Source organism: Chiloscyllium plagiosum, unplaced genomic scaffold, assembly GCF_037043375.1.
Source record: "Chiloscyllium plagiosum isolate Xiang-an unplaced genomic scaffold, Cpla_swu_hap1 HiC_scaffold_10, whole genome shotgun sequence".
Classification (NCBI taxonomy): Eukaryota; Metazoa; Chordata; class Chondrichthyes; order Orectolobiformes; family Hemiscylliidae; genus Chiloscyllium; species Chiloscyllium plagiosum.
This window is the reverse complement of record NW_028270148.1, coordinates 114,233,783-114,251,554: the sequence shown is the minus strand read 5'-3', so window position 1 is coordinate 114,251,554 and position 17,772 is coordinate 114,233,783. Positions and strand designations below refer to the sequence as shown.

Below are 17,772 nucleotides of genomic sequence, written 5' to 3'. Positions count from 1 at the left end.
TAATCATTGGGATATTACTCATGTCTTCCACTGTGAAGACTGATGCAAAGTACTTATTAAGTTCTCCTGCTATTTCCTTATCTCCCATCACTAGGCTTCCAGCATCAGTTTGAAGTGGCTCAATGTCTACTCTTGCCTGTCGTTTGTTTCTTATGTATTGAAAGAAACTTTTACTATCATATCTAATATTACTGGCTAGCCTACCTTCATATTTGATCCTCTCCTTCCTTATTTCTCTCTTTGTTATCTTCTGTTTGTTTTTGTATCCTTCCCAATCTTCTGATTTCCCAGAGCTCTTGGCTACTTTATAGGATCTCTCTTTTTCTTTGATAGATTTCCTGACTTCCTTTGTCAGCCATGGCTGTCTAATCCCTCCCCGGATAATCTTTCTCTTCTTGGGGATGAACCTCTGTACAGTGTCCTCAATTTTACCCACAAACTCCTGCCATTTTTGCTCTACTGTCTTCCCTGCTAGGCTCTGCTTCCAGTCTATTTTCGTCAGTTCCTCTCTCATGCCCTCATAATTACCTTTATTTAACTGTAACACCATTACATCCGATTTTGCCTTCTCTCTTTCAAACTGCAGACTGAACTCTACCATATTATGATCGCTGCTTCCTAAGTGTTCCCTTACTTTAAGATTTTTTATAAAGTCTGGTTCATTACATAGCACTAGGTCCAGAATAGCCTGCTCCCTTGTGGGCTCCATGACAAGCTGTTCCAAAAAGCCATCCTGTAAGCATTCCATGAATTCCCTTTCTTTGGATCCACTGGCAACATTATTTACCCAGTCCACCTGCATATTGAAGTCTCCCATGATCACCGTGACCTTGCCTTTCTGACATGCCTTCTCTATTTCCCGGTACATGTTGTGCCCCTGGTCCTGACCACTGTTAGGAGGTCTGTACATAACTCCCACTATGGTTTTTTTGCCTTTGTGGTTCCTCAATTCCACCCACACAGACTCCACATCGTCCGACGCTATGTCATTCAGTGCCATAGATTTAATTTTGTTCTTAACTAACAAGGCAGCCCCGCCCCCCTGCCCACCTCCCTGTCTTTTTGATAAGTTGATAACCCTTGGATGTTTAACTGCCAGTCCTGACTCCCTTGAAACCACGTCTCTGTGATGCCTACCACATCATAATCATTCACGATGATCTGTGCCACTAGTTCGTCTGCTTTGTTACGAATGCTACGAGCATTCAGGTAAAGTGCCTTAATGCTAACTTTCTTATCATTAGAGATATTGGAAGTCATAAGATGTCCTAAGTTATCCTTCCTTTTTGCTGCATTCCCAATCTGTCTCAAGTTTAAATCTGACTGCACATATGCTATCCTGCCGCTTATCTTTCCATTTAACGCCATACTCCCTGTTGCTTTCACATTCCTTTCCCCCCCAACTCAGAAGTTTAAAGTCCTACTGACCACCCTATTTATTCTCTTCGCTAGAACATTGGTACCTGATCGGTTCAGGTGGAGACCGTCCCAACGGTACAGATCCCCCCCGGTTCCAAAGCTGATGCCAATACCCCATGAAGTGGAATCCCTCTTTCCCATACCAATCCCTTAGCCACGTGTTTACTTCCCTAATTTTCTTATCCCTATGCCAATTGGCTAGGGCAGTAATCCGGAGATTATGACCCTTGAGCATATGTACTTCAATTTCCTTCCTAGTGCTCGATAATCCCCAAACAGGTCCTCCACCCTAACTTTGCCTATGTTGTTAGTCCCAACGTGGACCATAACAACTGGATCCTCCCCCTCCCGCTCCAATATCCTTTCAAGCCGGTCAGAGATGTCCCGAACCCTGGCACCGGGCAGGCAACACACCATGCGAGACTCCCGATCCGGCTTGCAAAGGATACTATCTGTCCCCCTAATTATAGAATCCCCTATAACCACTACTTGTCTTTTTGCTCCCCCCTCTTGAATGGCCTTCTGCACCATGGTGCCTTGTCAGTTGGCTCGTCCTGTCCACAGCCCTTTTCCTCATCCGAACAGGGAGCAAGAATCTCATACCTGTTGGACAAGGTCAAGGGCTGAGGCTCCTGAACTCAGGTTCCCCCTACCTGCCTCACTTACAGTCACATTCTGATGTCCCTGATCACTAACTGAATGTGAATTACTTAATCTCCCAGATGTGACTGCCTCCTGAAACAAAGCGTCCAGGTAACTCCCCCCTCCCAGATGTGCCACAGTTTTTGAAGCTCAGATTGCAGATCATCAACTCTGAGCCGGAGTTCTTCCAGCAACCAACACTTGCTGCAGATGGGGGTCACTGCCATTCACAATGGGATCAGCCAGCTCCCACATCATACAGCTACAGCACACCACCTGACCAGCTATCTCTGCTTAGTTAATTATTTTATTACTTTGTACAGGTTTGAGTTAAAATACTTTCTGATACCTCTCTGCTATAATCTTTTTCTAAAATTGCAGATACTCCCAACTTCTTCCTCCTGGTTCATGCATTCTTTGCCATTCTTTTTATTTTTTGAATAATAATCTTACCTGTCCGCCATCCCACCCAGACCCATCCTCCTACTCTTTTCCTATAACCATGCATTTCCCATGGCTAATAAACCTTATCCACACATCCCTGGACACTATGGGTAATTTAGCATGTCCAATCCACCTAATCTTTGGACTGTGGAAGGAAATCGGAGCACCCGACAGAAACCCACACAAACATGGGGAGAACATGCAAACTCCATATCGACAGTCACCCGAGGCTGCAGTTGAACCCGGATCCCTGGTGTTGTAAGGCAACTTTGCTCACCACTGAGCCACTCTAGTGGCACCATGGAAGTTAACAGAGCTGAAAATGTGTTGCTGGAAAAGCGCAGCAGGTCAGGCAGCATCCGGGGATCAGGAGAATCGACGTTTCGGGCATAAGCCCTTCTTCAGGAATCCTCATTCCTGAAGAAGGGCTTATGCCCGAAACGTCGATTCTCCTGTTCCCTGGATGCTGCCTGACCTGCTGCGCTTTTCCAGCAAACAATTTTCAGCTCTGATCTCCAGCATCTGCAGACCTCACTTTCTCCATGGAAGTTAACATACTTCTTTGTTAACCTCAATGGTGAGTCCTCCCTGTAGAGCTTTCCTTTGTAGTAGGAATATATTCTATGTATTCTGAAATATTTCCTCATTTGTCTGCCACTCTTTCTCTTTTGATCTAGCTTCTAGCCTATGTACCTGTTTAGTAGAGTTGCAAAAATGGCCCTTAGTACAGTGATATGTTCTTCTTGTCAGATGTGGGAATTTAGGGAGACTTTAAGTTTTACTGAGGATTATATCTGCAATAAATGCCATTGGTTGCGAATCCTATCAGATTAAATGGATCAGTTGGGAAGACAGTTAGAGGCAATGAGGAATTTGCAAGAGCAATGGGATGTGATGGATGGCAGTTATAGGAAGGAGGAAAAGTCGCAGATACAGTCACATAGATGGATTAACTACAGGAAAGGTAAGAGAGGTAGGCAGGTAGTGCAGGAATCTTCCTTGGCTATCCCAATTTCAAACAAGTATGCTGTTTTGGAAAATGTAGGGGGTGATGGATTCTCAGGTAGCATGAATAGCCAAGTTTCTGGTATTGGGATTAGCTCTAATGCAATGAGGGGTATGACGGGTTCCAAGAGATCAATTGTGTTAGGGGACTCTTTAGTTCGAGGTCCAGACAGATGTTTCTGTGGCCAGCAGCAAAAAATCAGAATGGCGTGTTGCTTCCCTGGTGCCAGAATTAAGGATGTCTCAGATAGGGTGCAGAATGTTCTCAAGCAGGAGAGGGGCCAATAGGAGGTAATTGTACACTTTGGAAACAACAACACAGGAAGGGAAAAGATCGAGATTGTGAAGGGAGATTACAGAGAGTTAGGCAGGAATTTGAAAAGGACGTACACGAGAGTAGTAATATCTGGATTACTCCTAATGCTACGAGCTACTGAGGGCAGGAATACGAGGATAGAGCAGATGAATGCATGGCTGAAGAGCTGGTGTATAGGAGGAGGAGGATTCACATCTTTATATCATTGGAATCTCTTTTGGGATAGAAGTGACATGTACAAGAAGGACAGATTGCACCTAAATTGGAAGAGAACTTATATACTGGCAGGGAGGTTTGCGAGAGCTGCCCAGGAGAATTTAACCTAGTAAGGTGGTGTGGTGGGACCCAGGGAGATAGTGAGGAAAGAGATCAATCTGAGACTTGTACAGTTGAGAAAAGAAGCGAGTCAAACAGTCAGGGCAGGCAGGGACAAAGCAGAGAACAAGGTAGGACTAATAAATTAAACTGTATTTATTTCAATGCAAGGGGCCTAACAAATGACTCAGGGCATGGTTAGGAACATGGGACTGGCATATCATAGCAATTACAGAAACATGGCTCAGGGATGGACAGGACTGGCAGCTTAATGTTCCAGGATACAAATGTGACAGGAAGGACAGAAAGAGTGGCAAGAGGAGGAGGGGGAGTGGCGTTTTTGATAAGGGATAGCATTACAGCTGTACTGAGGGAGGATATTCCCAGAAATACATCCAGGGAAGTTATTTGGGTGAAACTGAGAAATAAGAAAGGGATGATCACCTTATTGGGATTGTATTATAGACCCCCTAATAGTCAGAGAGAAATTGAGAAACAAATTTGTAAGGAGATCTCTGTTATCCGTAAGAATAATAGGGTGGTTATGGTAGGGGATTTTAACTTTCCAAACATAGACTGGGACTGCCATAGGGTTAAGGGTTTAGATGGAGAAAAATTTGTTAAGTGTGAACAAGACAATTCAGTATGTGGTTGAACCTACTAGAGAAGTTTCAAAACTTGACCTACTCTTGGGAAATAAGGCAGGGCAGGTGACTGAGGTGTCAGTGGGGGAGCACTTTGGGGCCAGCAACCATAATTCTATTAGTTTTAAAATAGTGATGGAAAAGGATAGACCAGATCTAAAAGTTGAAGTTCTAAATTGGACAAAGGCCAATTTTGATGGCATTAGGCAAGAGCTTTCAAACGCTAATTGGGGGCAGATTTCGCAGGTAAAGTGATGGCTGGAAAATGGGAAGCCTTTAGAAATGAGATAACGAGAGTCCAGAGACAGTATATTCCAGTTAGGGTAAAAGGATAGGTTGGTAGGTATAGGGAATACTGGATGACTAAAGAAATTGAGGGTTTGGTTAAGAAAAAGAAGGAAGCATATGTCAGGTATAGACAGGATACAGGTAGATAGGATAGTGAAGAAGGTGTTTGGTATGCTTTCCTTTATTGGTCAGAGTATTGAGTACAGGAGTTGGGAGGTCATGTTGTGGCTGTACAGGACATTGGTTAGGCCACTGTTGGAATATTGCATGCAATTCTGGTCTCCTTCCTATCGGAAAGATGTTGTGAAACTTGAAAGGGTTCAGAAAAGATTTTCAAGGATGTCGCCACGGTTGGAGGATTTAAGCTATTGGGAGAGGTTGAATAGGCTGGGGCTGTTTTCCCTGGAGCATCGGAGGCTGAGGGGTAACCTTATAGAGGTTTACAAAATCATGAGGGGCATGGATAGGATAAATAGACAAAGTATTTTCCCTGGGGTGGGGGAGTCCAGAATGAGAGGAGAGAGGAGAAAGATATAAAGGGACCTAAGAGGCAACTTTTTCACACAGAGGATGGTACATGTATGGAATGAGCTGCCAGAGGAAGTGCTGGAGGCTGGTACAATTACAACATTTAAGAGGCATTTGAGTGGGTATATGAGAGGAAGGGTTTGGTGGGACATGGGCCAGGTGCTGGCAGGTTGGACTAGATTGGGTTGGGATATCTGGTCGGCATGGACGAGTTGGACCGAGGGGTCTGTTTCCGTGCTGTACATCTCTATGATTGTATTACTCTATTTGTGTATGCTAATGCAGAAATAACATATTAACACAAAGGACACTGTTCTTAGTGTACAAAAATAATCTATCCTTTATTTGCAGCTTTCTCATTGAAAAAAAGTGTTATAGAAATTGCCACTGCTCTCTGCGTTTCTCAATATCCTGACCAATCCAAATGTACATGTCTGATTTGTGGTTATTCGAGTAACTAGGATTAACAGTTATCAGTTTCTGCTGCATCTCTGTGCCAACCATGGCCCAACATATGAACACCCTTTGTTCATGCCATATAAATTGGCATTCCTTTTCCAAATTTGTTGTTGTGATATTTTAGTCCTGATCAGTACAAGGTAAAAGTGACAGGCCCGAACAGAGTCCCTGGCTGTGCACTTAAATCCTGTTTGGACCTGCTTTTGGAGGTATTCAGTGACACCCTCCTACAAGTCGAAGTTGCCATCTGCTTCAAGAAGACCACCATCATTCCAGTACCTCAGAAAGCACATGCAACATGCCTTAATGACTACTGCTTCATAATCATGAAGTGCTTTGAGAGGCTGGTCATGGCCCACATTAACTCAAGCCTCGAACCCCACAATTGCCAACTGATGTAACAGGTCCACAACAGATCCTATTTCCCTTGCCCTGCACTCATCCCCGGAACATCTGGACAACAAGGACACCTACATCAGTCTCCTGCTTATTGATTACAGCTCTGCCTTCAACCCAATTAGCCCCTCTGGACTGATCTCAAATTTCCGACAACTAGGTGTTGGCTCCACCCTCCACAACTGGATCCTGAGCTTCCTGAAGATGGACAACCACACTTCCTCCACAATAACCCTCAACACTGGAGCATCCCAAGAATGCATTCTCAGGCCCCTCCTGTACTCCCTCTACACCCATGACCGTGTTGCCAAATTTCAAATCAATGCCATCTACACGTTTGTTGATGACACCACCATGGCTGCACAGATATCAAACAATGATGAGTCAAAAAACAGGAAGGAAATGCAGGGCTTGGTGGCATGGTGCAATGACAACAACAACTCTCAATGTCTGCAAAATAAAAGAACTGATCATTGACTTCAGGAAGAAAGGAGGTGAACAAGCCTCTATCTACATCAATGGAGCAGCAGTTGAGAGGGTTGAAAGTGTCAAGTTCCTTGGAGTGACAATTACTGAACAACCTGTCCTCGATTTCCCACATAGATGTGATAGTCAAGAAGGCCTCTTCTTCCTCGGCAGCTCAGCAAATTCAGCATTGTCCATAAGGACCATCACCAACGTTTACAGATGCACCATAGAGACAAAAATGTCTGAGTACATAATGGCTTGGTACAGCAACTGCTCTTCCAGGATTGTAAGAAACTGCAAAAGGTTGTGTGCACAGCCCACGCCATCATAGAAGTCAATCTTTCATCAATGAACTCTGTTTATATTTCACGCTGCCACACAAATGCTGCCACCATCATCAAAGTTCCCTCCCACCCCAGGTAATGTTCTTCTACAACCTCTTCCATCAGGCAGAAAACATGCACCAAATGGTTCAAGGATAGCTTCTTCCCTGCTGTTATTCGGCTGACGAATGGACTCTCTATCTTCAAATAATGTTGATCTTGTTAATGTTGACCTTACTTCACACACCTCCTGTGCAGAGTAACCTCTATGCTTCACTCTGTTGAAGCATCCTATGATCTGTATGTCCTTGCTTACTATGATCTGCCTGTACTTCTTGCAAACAAAGCTTTTCACTGTACTGAGGTACATGTGACAATAAATCAAATCAAATCAAAATACGTTATGCCTATTATAGATCAATGTTTAAATTCTGCAGTATCAAACAATCATGGAAACACTATTTTAGATTTATTTGTGATTTTATTTTCTCTTTAGCAGACATAAAAACATATAAATTTAGGTGAAGTGATATTTGACTGAATGAACAGTCTTTTTATCTGACGAAGAATTATCATCCAATTTGGTAATCAGTGTTTATATTTTCTGATTGATAGTGCAGCATAAGGACAGATGTATAGTTGGACTAATGGCTACAGAGAAGTTCAGAGAAATTTTGCTAAGATGTTACCCGAAATAGAGAGATTGCTGATGAACAAATGCTAAACAGCTTGAGACTCTACTCATTCAGTTTAGAAGAATAGGAGGTGGTCCCTTGAAACATATGCGATTCATAATGACCTTGACAGGGTAAATGCTGGGAGGATGTTTCTCCTCACTGGAAAGTGCAGGACCAGATCATTCCCTCATCACCCCACTGTCATCAGTCCAACTCCCTAATCTGCTCCCCATGCCTCATCTGCACTACTCCCACCCCTTTCTTATGCCCCATCTCCCTCATCTACCTCCCAATCCCACCATCTTCCCCAGTTCCTTCGTCTGCCCTGCCCCATCACTCTCCCTCAACTATTCTACTTCCCACACCTCCTCAATTCGCCCCAATCCCGTCATCTGCAGAATAAAGAAATGCCAAGTTAAGACAAATGAGGAAAAATTTCTTCACTCAGAGGCTTGTGAGTCTTTGGAACTCCTTGCCTCAGAGAGATATGGGGGCAGAGTCATTGTGTATATTTAGGGCCGAGATAGGTGGATTCTTCATCAGTCGGGAAATCACTGTTTACGGAGAAAGGGCGGAACGTAGACGTGAGGAATGTTGGATGTGCCATGATGTAACTGAATAGTAGTACAGGCTTGAGGGGCCGAACGTCCATTCCTATTCTTATTTCTTACGGCCTTATGGAGCCTTTAGGGTACACGTGGTGCAGACAGCACGTGCCAGAGGGGCCTTGACTGCAATGACGTCACGCTGAATACGGTCTATTCGCGGCAATGGGAAAGGAATCAGGCGAGTGGTGCGGGCAGCCCTCGGCCGGGGTCTTTCAGGAGCAGCTGTCATGGCGGCCGAGCTGGCTGTTCGGGACATGGAGACAGATCGGGAGCCGGGCTCAGGCCCAAACCCAGTCAAAGATAAAGACTCGGAGTTCCTCAGTGTCGCGAAGAAGCGGGGGAAGTGTAAGAGGAAGATGGAGCCGGAGCGGGCAGTCTGGAGGCGGAGGAGCCGAGAAAGAGGCCTCACTTCCCCGCTGTCTCCGGACACCAGCTGGTGGTGAGGATGAGGAGGGGGATGGCGTGGGAATGTGGTTCAATCAACCCCCACCCCAACCCCAACCCCCCCACACTCCCCCCTCCCCCCCAACCCCCCCCACTCCCCCCCTCCCCCCCACCCCCTCCCCCCCACCCCCAACCCAAACCCCCCCCACACCCCCACCCCCCCACCCCAACCCCCCCCCACACCCCAACCCCCCCCACACTCCCCCCTCCCCCCACCCCCCTCCCCCCCCACCCCCAACCCACCCCCCCCACACCCCCACCCCCCCCACCCCAACCCCCCCCCACCCCCACCCCCCCACCCCAACCCCCCCCCACACCCCCACCCCCCCACCCCAACCCCTCCCCCCTCCCCCCAACCCCCCCTCCCCCCTCCCCCCCCACTCCCCCCCTCCCCCCCCCACTCCCCCCTCCCCCCCCACTCCCCCCTCCCCCCTCCCCTCCCCCCCCCACTCCCCCTCCCCCCCCACTCCCCCCTCCCCCCCCACTCCCCCCTCCCCCCCCACTCCCCCCCTCCCCCTCCCACTCCCCCCCCACTCCCCCCTCCCCCCCCACTCCCCCCTCCCCCCCCCACTCCCCCCTCCCCCCCCCCCCCCCCCCTCCCCCCCCCCCCCACTCCCCCCTCCCCCCCCCCCACTCCCCCCTCCCCCCCCCCACTCCCCCCTCCCCCCCCCCACTCCCCCCTCCCCCCCCCACTCCCCCCCTCCCCCCCCCACCTCCCCCCCCTCCCCCCCCCCCACTCCCCCTCCCCCCCCCACTCCCCCCTCCCCCCCCACTCCCCCCTCCCCCCCACTCCCCCCTCCCCCCCCCACTCCCCCCTCCCCCCCCACTCCCCCCCCCCCCCCCTCCCCCCCCACTCCCCCCTCCCCCCTCCCCCCCACTCCCCCCTCCCCCCCACTCCCCACTCCCCCCAACCCCCCCCCCACTCCCCCCAACCCTCCCCCACTCCCCCCAACCCTCCCACTCCCCCCAACCCCCCCCACATTCCTCCCCCCCCCCACCCCCCACCCCAACCCCCCCACACTCCCCCTCCCCCCAACCCCCCCACACTCCCCCCTCCCCCCCAACCCCCCCCAACCCTCCCCTCCCCCCCAACCCCCCCCCACTCCCCCCCCCAACCCCCCCCCACTCCCCCCCCCAACCCCCCCCCCCACTCCCCCCCCAACCCCCCCCCACTCCCCCCCCCAACCCCCCCCACTCCCCCCCCCCCAACCCCCCCCCACTCCCCCCCACTCCCCACTCCCCCTCCCCCCCCACTCCACCCTCCCCCCCAACCCCCCCCACTCCCGCCTCCCCCCCACTCCCCCCTCCCCCCCAACCCCCCCAACCCCCCCCACTCCCCCCAACCCCCCCCACTCCCCCCCCCACTCCCCACTCCCCCCTCCCCCCCAACCCCCCCCCACTCCCCCCAACCCTCCCCCACTCCCACCAACCCTCCCCACTCCCCCCAACCCCCCCCACACTCCCCCCCCCCCCACCCCAACCCCCCCACACTCCCCCCCTCCCCCCCAACCCCCCCACACTCCCCCCCTCCCCCCCATCCCCCCCCCAACCCCCCCACTCCCCCCTCCCCCCCAACCCCCCCACTCCCCCCTCCCCCCAACCCCCCCCCCAACCCCCCCCCACTCCCCCCCCACTCCCCACTCCCCCCTCCCCCCCCACTCCCCCCTCCCCCCCCACTCCCCCCTCCCCCCCACTCCCCCCTCCCCCCACTCCCCCCTCCCCCCACTCCCCCCTCCCCCCCACTCCCCCCTCCCCCCCACTCCCCCCTCCCCCCCACTCCCCCCAACCCCCCCCCACTCCCCCCAACCCCCCCCACTCCCCCCAACCCCCCCCACTCCCCCCAACCCCCCCCACTCCCCCCCCACTCCCCACTCCCCCCTCCCACCCAACCCTCCCCCACTCCCCCCAACCCTCCACCACTCCCCCCAACCCTCCCCACTCCCCCCAACCCCCCCCACACTCCCCCCCCCCCCCCCCCACCCCAACCCCCCCACACTCCCCCTCCCCCCCAACCCCCCCACACTCCCCCCTCCCCCCCATCCCCCCCCCAACCCCCCCCCCACTCCCCCCTCCCCCCCAACCCCCCCCACTCCCCCCTCCCCCAACCCCCCCCCCCCACTCCCCCCCCCCCCCACTCACCCCCACTCCCCACTCCCCCTCCCCCCCCCAACCCCCCCCCCACTCCCCACTCCCCCCTCCCCCCCCAACCCCCCCCCACTCCCCCCTCCCCCCCAACCCCCCCAACCCCCCAACCCCCCCCACGCCCCCCACCACGCCCCCCCCACTCCCCCCCACGCCCCCCCCACTCCCCACTCCCCCCTCCCCCCCCCCCCACTCCCCCCTCCCCCCCCCACTCCCCCTCCCCCCCCCACTCCCCCTCCCCCCCCCACTCCCCCCTCCCCCCCAACCCCCCCCCACTCCCCCTCCCCCCCAACCCCCCCCACTCCCCCCTCCCCCCTCAAACCCCCCCACTCCCCCCTCCCCCCCCCACTACTCCCCCTCCCCCCCCCACTCCCCCCTCCCCCCCCACTCCCCCCTCCCCCCCCACTCCCCCTCCCCCCCCCCCCACTCCCCCCTCCCCCCCAACCCCCTCCCCCCCCACACTTCCTCCCCCCCCACACTTCCTCCCCCCCCACACTTCCTCCCCCCCCACACTTCCTCCCCCCCCACACTTCCTCCCCCCCCACACTTCCTCCCCCCCACACTTCCTCCCCCCCCACACTTCCTCCCCCCCCACACTTCCTCCCCCCCACACTTCCTCCCCCCCCACACTTCCTCCCCCCCCACACTTCCTCCCCCCCCACACTTCCTCCCCCCCCACACTTCCTCCCCCCCCACACTTCCTCCCCCCCCCACACTTCCTCCCCCCCCACACTTCCTCCCCCCCCACACACTTCCTCCCCCCCCCACACTTCCTCCCCCCCACACTTCCTCCCCCCCACACTTCCTCCCCCCCCCACACTTCCTCCCCCCCCACACTTCCTCCCCCCCCCACACTTCCTCCCCCCCCACACTTCCTCCCCCCCCACACTTCCTCCCCCCCCACACTTCCTCCCCCCCCACACTTCCTCCCCCCCCACACTTCCTCCCCCCCCACACTTCCTCCCCCCCCCACACTTCCTCCCCCCCCCACACTCCCTCCCCCCCCACACTCCCTCCCCCCCCACACTCCCTCCCCCCCCACACTCCCCTCCCCCCCCACACTCCCTCCCCCCCACACTCCCTCCCCCCCACACTCCCTCCCCCCCCACACTCCCTCCCCCCCACACTCCCTCCCCCCCCACACTCCCTCCCCCCCCACACTCCCTCCCCCCCCACACTCCCCTCCCCCCCCACACTCCCTCCCCCCCCACACTCCCTCCCCCCCCACACTCCCTCCCCCCCACACTCCTCCCTCCCCCCCCACACTCCCTCCCCCCCCACACTCCCTCCCCCCCCACACTCCCTCCCCCCCCACACTCCCTCCCCCCCCACACTCCCTCCCCCCCCCACACTCCCTCCCCCCCCACACTCCCTCCCCCCCCACACTCCCTCCCCCCCCCACACTCCCTCCCCCCCCACACTCCCTCCCCCCCCCACACTCCCTCCCCCCCCACACTCCCTCCCCCCCCACACTCCCTCCCCCCCCACACCCCTCCCCCCCCACACCCCTCCCCACCCTCCCCCCACACCCCTCCCCCCCCACACCCCCTCCCCCCCCCACACCCCCTCCCCCCCCCACACCCCTCCCCCCCCACACCCCTCCCCCCCCACACCCCCTCCCCCCCCCACACCCCCTCCCCCCCCACACCCCCTCCCCCCCACACCCCCTCCCCCCCCACACCCCCTCCCCCCCCACACCCCCTCACCCCTCCCCCCCACACCCCCTCCCCCCCCACACACCCTCCCCCCCCACACCCCCTCCCCCCCCACACCCCCTCCCCCCCCACACCCCCTCCCCCCCACACCCCCTCCCCCCCCACACCCCCTCCCCCCCCACACCCCCTCCCCCCCCACACCCCCTCCCCCCCCCACACCCCCTCCCCCCCCACACCCCCTCCCCCCCCACACCCCTCCCCCCCCACACTCCCCTCCCCCCCCACACCCCCTCCCCCCCCACACTCCCTCCCCCCCCACACCCCCTCCCCCCCCCACACCCCCTCCCCCCCCACACCCCTCCCCCCCCCACACCCCCTCCCCCCCCACACTCCCTCCCCCCCCCACACCCCTCCCCCCCCACACTCCCTCCCCCCCCCACACCCCCTCCCCCCCCCACACTCCCCTCCCCCCCCCACACTCCCTCCCCCCCCCCACACTCCCTCCCCCCCCACACTCCCTCCCCCCCCCACACTCCCTCCCCCCCCCACACACTCCCTCCCCCCCCCACACTCCCTCCCCCCCCCCACACTCCCTCCCCCCCCCCACACTCCCCTCCCCCCCCCACACTCCCTCCCCCCCCCACACTCCCTCCCCCCCCCACACTCCCTCCCCCCCCCCACACTCCCTCCCCCCCCCACACTCCCTCCCCCCCCCACACTCCCTCCCCCCCCCACACTCCCTCCCCCCCCCCCACACTCCCTCCCCCCCCCACACTCCCTCCCCCCCCCACACTCCCTCCCCCCCCCACACTCCCTCCCCCCCCCCACACTCCCTCCCCCCCCCACACTCCTCCCCCCCCCACACTCCCTCCCCCCCCCACACTCCCTCCCCCCCCCACACTCCCTCCCCCCCCCCACACTCCTCCCCCCCCCACACTCCTCCCCCCCCACACCCTCCCCCCCCACACTCCCTCCCCCCCCCACACTCCCTCCCCCCCCCCACACTCCCTCCCCCCCCCACACTCCTCCCCCCCCCACACTCCCTCCCCCCCCCACACTCACTCCCTCCCCCCCCCACACTCCCTCCCCCCCCACACTCCCTCCCCCCCCCACACTCCCTCCCCCCCCCACACTCCCTCCCCCCCCCACACTCCCTCCCCCCCCCACACTCCCTCCCCCCCCCACACTCCCTCCCCCCCCACACTCCCTCCCCCCCCCACACTCCCTCCCCCCCCCACACTCCCTCCCCCCCACACTCCCTCCCCCCCCCACACTCCCTCCCCCCCCCACACTCCCTCCCCCCCCCCACACTCCCTCCCCCCCCCACACTCCCTCCCCCCCCCACACTTCCCTCCCCCCCCACACTCCCTCCCCCCCCCACACTCCCTCCCCCCCCCACACTCCCTCCCCCCCCCACACTCTCCCCTCCTCCCCCCCCCACACTCCTCCCCCCCCCACACTCCTCCCCCCCCCACACTCCCTCCCCCCCCCCACACTCCCTCCCCCCCCACACTCCCTCCCCCCCCCACACTCCCTCCCCCCCCCACACTCCCTCCCCCCCCCACACTCCCTCCCCCCCCCACACTCCCTCCCCCCCCCACACTCCCCCCCCCCACACTTCCTCCCCCCCCACACTTCCTCCCCCCCCCCACACTCCCCTCCCCCCCCCCACACTTCCTCCCCCCCCCCACACTTCCCTCCCCCCCCCACACTTCCTCCCCCCCCCCCCACACTCCTCCCCCCCCCCACACTTCCTCCCCCCCCCACACTTCCTCCCCCCCCCACACTTCCTCCCCCCCCCCACACTTCCTCCCCCCCCACACTTCCTCCCCCCCCCCACACTTCCTCCCCCCCCCACACTTCCTCCCCCCCCACACTTCCTCCCCCCCCCACACTCCTCCCCCCCCCACACTCCTCCCCCCCCACACTTCCTCCCCCCCCCACACTTCCTCCCCCCCCCACACTTCCTCCCCCCCCCCACACTTCCTCCCCCCCCCACACTTCCTCCCCCCCCCACACTTCCTCCCCCCCCACACTTCCTCCCCCCCCCACACATCCTCCCCCCCCCCCACACTCCTCCCCCCCCCACACTTCCTCCCCCCCCCACACTTCCTCCCCCCCCACACTTCCTCCCCCCCCCCACACTTCCTCCCCCCCCCACACTTCCTCCCCCCCCCCACACTTCCTCCCCCCCCACACTTCCTCCCCCCCCACACTTCCTCCCCCCCCACACTTCCTCCCCCCCCCCACACTTCCTCCCCCCCCCACACTTCCTCCCCCCCCACACTTCCTCCCCCCCCCCACACTTCCTCCCCCCCCCACACTCCCACCCCCCCCCACACTTCCTCCCCCCCCCACACTTCCTCCCCCCCCCACACTTCCTCCCCCCCCCACACTTCCTCCCCCCCCCACACTTCCTCCCCCCCCCACACTTCCTCCCCCCCCCCACACTTCCTCCCCCCCCCCACACTTCCTCCCCCCCCCCACACTTCCTCCCCCCCCCCACACTTCCTCCCCCCCCCACACTTCCTCCCCCCCCCACACTTCCTCCCCCCCCCACACTCCTCCCCCCCCACACTTCCTCCCCCCCCACACTTCCTCCCCCCCCACACTTCCCTCCCCCCCCCACACTTCCTCCCCCCCCCACACTTCCCTCCCTCCCCCCCCACACTTCCTCCCCCCCCCACACTTCCTCCCCCCCCCACACTTCCTCCCCCCCCCACACTTCCTCCCCCCCCCACACTTCCTCCCCCCCCCCACACTTCCTCCCCCCCCACACCCCCCCCCCTCACACTTCCTCCCCCCCCCACACTTCCCTCCCCCCCCCACACTTCCTCCCCCCCCCACACAACCTCCCCCCCCCACACTTCCTCCCCCCCCCACACTTCCTCCCCCCCCCACACTTCCTCCCCCCCCCACACTTCCTCCCCCCCCCACACTTCCTCCCCCCCCACACTTCCTCCCCCCCCCACACTTCCTCCCCCCCCCCACACTTCCTCCCCCCCCCACACTTCCTCCCCCCCCCACACTTCCTCCCCCCCCCACACTTCCTCCCCCCCCCCACACTTCCTCCCCCCCCCACACTTCCTCCCCCCCCCACACTTCCTCCCCCCCCCACACTTCCTCCCCCCCCCCACACTTCCTCCCCCCCCCACACTTCCTCCCCCCCCCCACACTTCCTCCCCCCCCCACACTTCCTCCCCCCCCCACACTTCCTCCCCCCCCACACTTCCTCCCCCCCCCACACTTCCTCCCCCCCCCACACTTCCTCCCCCCCCCACACTTCCTCCCCCCCCCACACTTCCTCCCCCCCCCACACTTCCTCCCCCCCCACACTTCCTCCCCCCCCCACACTTCCTCCCCCCCCCACACTTCCTCCCCCCCCCACACTTCCTCCCCCCCCCACACTTCCTCCCCCCCCACACTTCCTCCCCCCCCCACACTTCCTCCCCCCCCCACACTTCCTCCCCCCCCCACACTTCCTCCCCCCCCCACACTTCCTCCCCCCCCCACACTTCCTCCCCCCCCCCACACTTCCTCCCCCCCCACACTTCCTCCCCCCCCCACACTTCCTCCCCCCCCCACACTTCCTCCCCCCCCCACACTTCCTCCCCCCCCCACACTTCCTCCCCCCCCCACACTTCCTCCCCCCCCCCACACTTCCTCCCCCCCCCACACTTCCTCCCCCCCCACACTTCCTCCCCCCCCCACACTTCCTCCCCCCCCCACACTTCCTCCCCCCCCACACTTCCTCCCCCCCCCACACTTCCTCCCCCCCCACACTTCCTCCCCCCCCCACACTTCCTCCCCCCCCCCACACTTCCCTCCCCCCCCCCCCACACTTCCTCCCCCCCCCACACTTCCTCCCCCCCCACACTTCCTCCCCCCCCCCACACTTCCTCCCCCCCCCACACTTCCTCCCCCCCCCACACTTCCTCCCCCCCCCACACTTCCTCCCCCCCCCACACTTCCTCCCCCCCCCCACACTTCCTCCCCCCCCCACACTTCCTCCCCCCCCACACTTCCTCCCCCCCCACACTTCCTCCCCCCCCCCACACTTCCTCCCCCCCCCCACACTTCCTCCCCCCCCCACACTTCCTCCCCCCCCCACACTTCCTCCCCCCCCACACTTCCTCCCCCCCCCACACTTCCTCCCCCCCCCACACTTCCTCCCCCCCCACACTTCCTCCCCCCCCCACACTTCCTCCCCCCCCCACACTTCCTCCCCCCCCCACACTTCCTCCCCCCCCCCACACTTCCTCCCCCCCCCACACTTCCTCCCCCCCCCACACTTCCTCCCCCCCCCACACTTCCTCCCCCCCCCCACACTTCCTCCCCCCCCCACACTTCCTCCCCCCCCACACTTCCTCCCCCCCCCACACTTCCTCCCCCCCCCACACTTCCTCCCCCCCCCCACACTTCCTCCCCCCCCCACACTTCCTCCCCCCCCCACACTTCCTCCCCCCCCCACACTTCCTCCCCCCCCCCCACACTCCTCCCCCCCCCCACACTTCCTCCCCCCCCCACACTTCCTCCCCCCCCCACACTTCCTCCCCCCCCCACACTTCCTCCCCCCCCCACACTTCCTCCCCCCCCCCACACTTCCTCCCCCCCCCACACTTCCTCCCCCCCCCACACTTCCTCCCCCCCCCACACTTCCTCCCCCCCCCACACCTTCCTCCCCCCCCCACACTTCCTCCCCCCCCACACTTCCTCCCCCCCCCCACACTTCCTCCCCCCCCCACACTTCCCCACACTTCCTCCCCCCCCACACTTTCCTCCCCCACTTCCTCCCCCCCCACACTTCCTCCCCCCCCCACACTTCCTCCCCCCCCCCCCACACTTCCTCCACACTTCCTCCCCCCCCACACTTCCTCCCCCACCCCACACTTCCTCCCCCCCCCCACACTTCCTCCTCCCCCCCACACACTTCCTCCCCCCCCACACTTCTCCCCCCCCACACTTCCTTTTCCTCCCCCCCCCACACTTCCTCCCCCCC

At 60.3% G+C, this 17,772-nt stretch overlaps 1 protein-coding gene across 1 annotated transcript in view; it reads left to right on the top strand.

The window, feature by feature from the left end:
- The first annotated feature begins 8,742 nt into the window (after positions 1-8,742).
- The window catches only part of pno1 (partner of NOB1 homolog), a 17,710-nt gene continuing 8,680 nt past the window's right edge, over positions 8,743-17,772 (top strand). The window contains 2 exon segments of the mRNA XM_087991760.1: positions 8,743-8,892; positions 8,895-8,971. Of these exon segments, the coding sequence (XP_087847886.1) occupies positions 8,760-8,892; positions 8,895-8,971 (210 nt within the window). The 5' untranslated portion in view covers positions 8,743-8,759.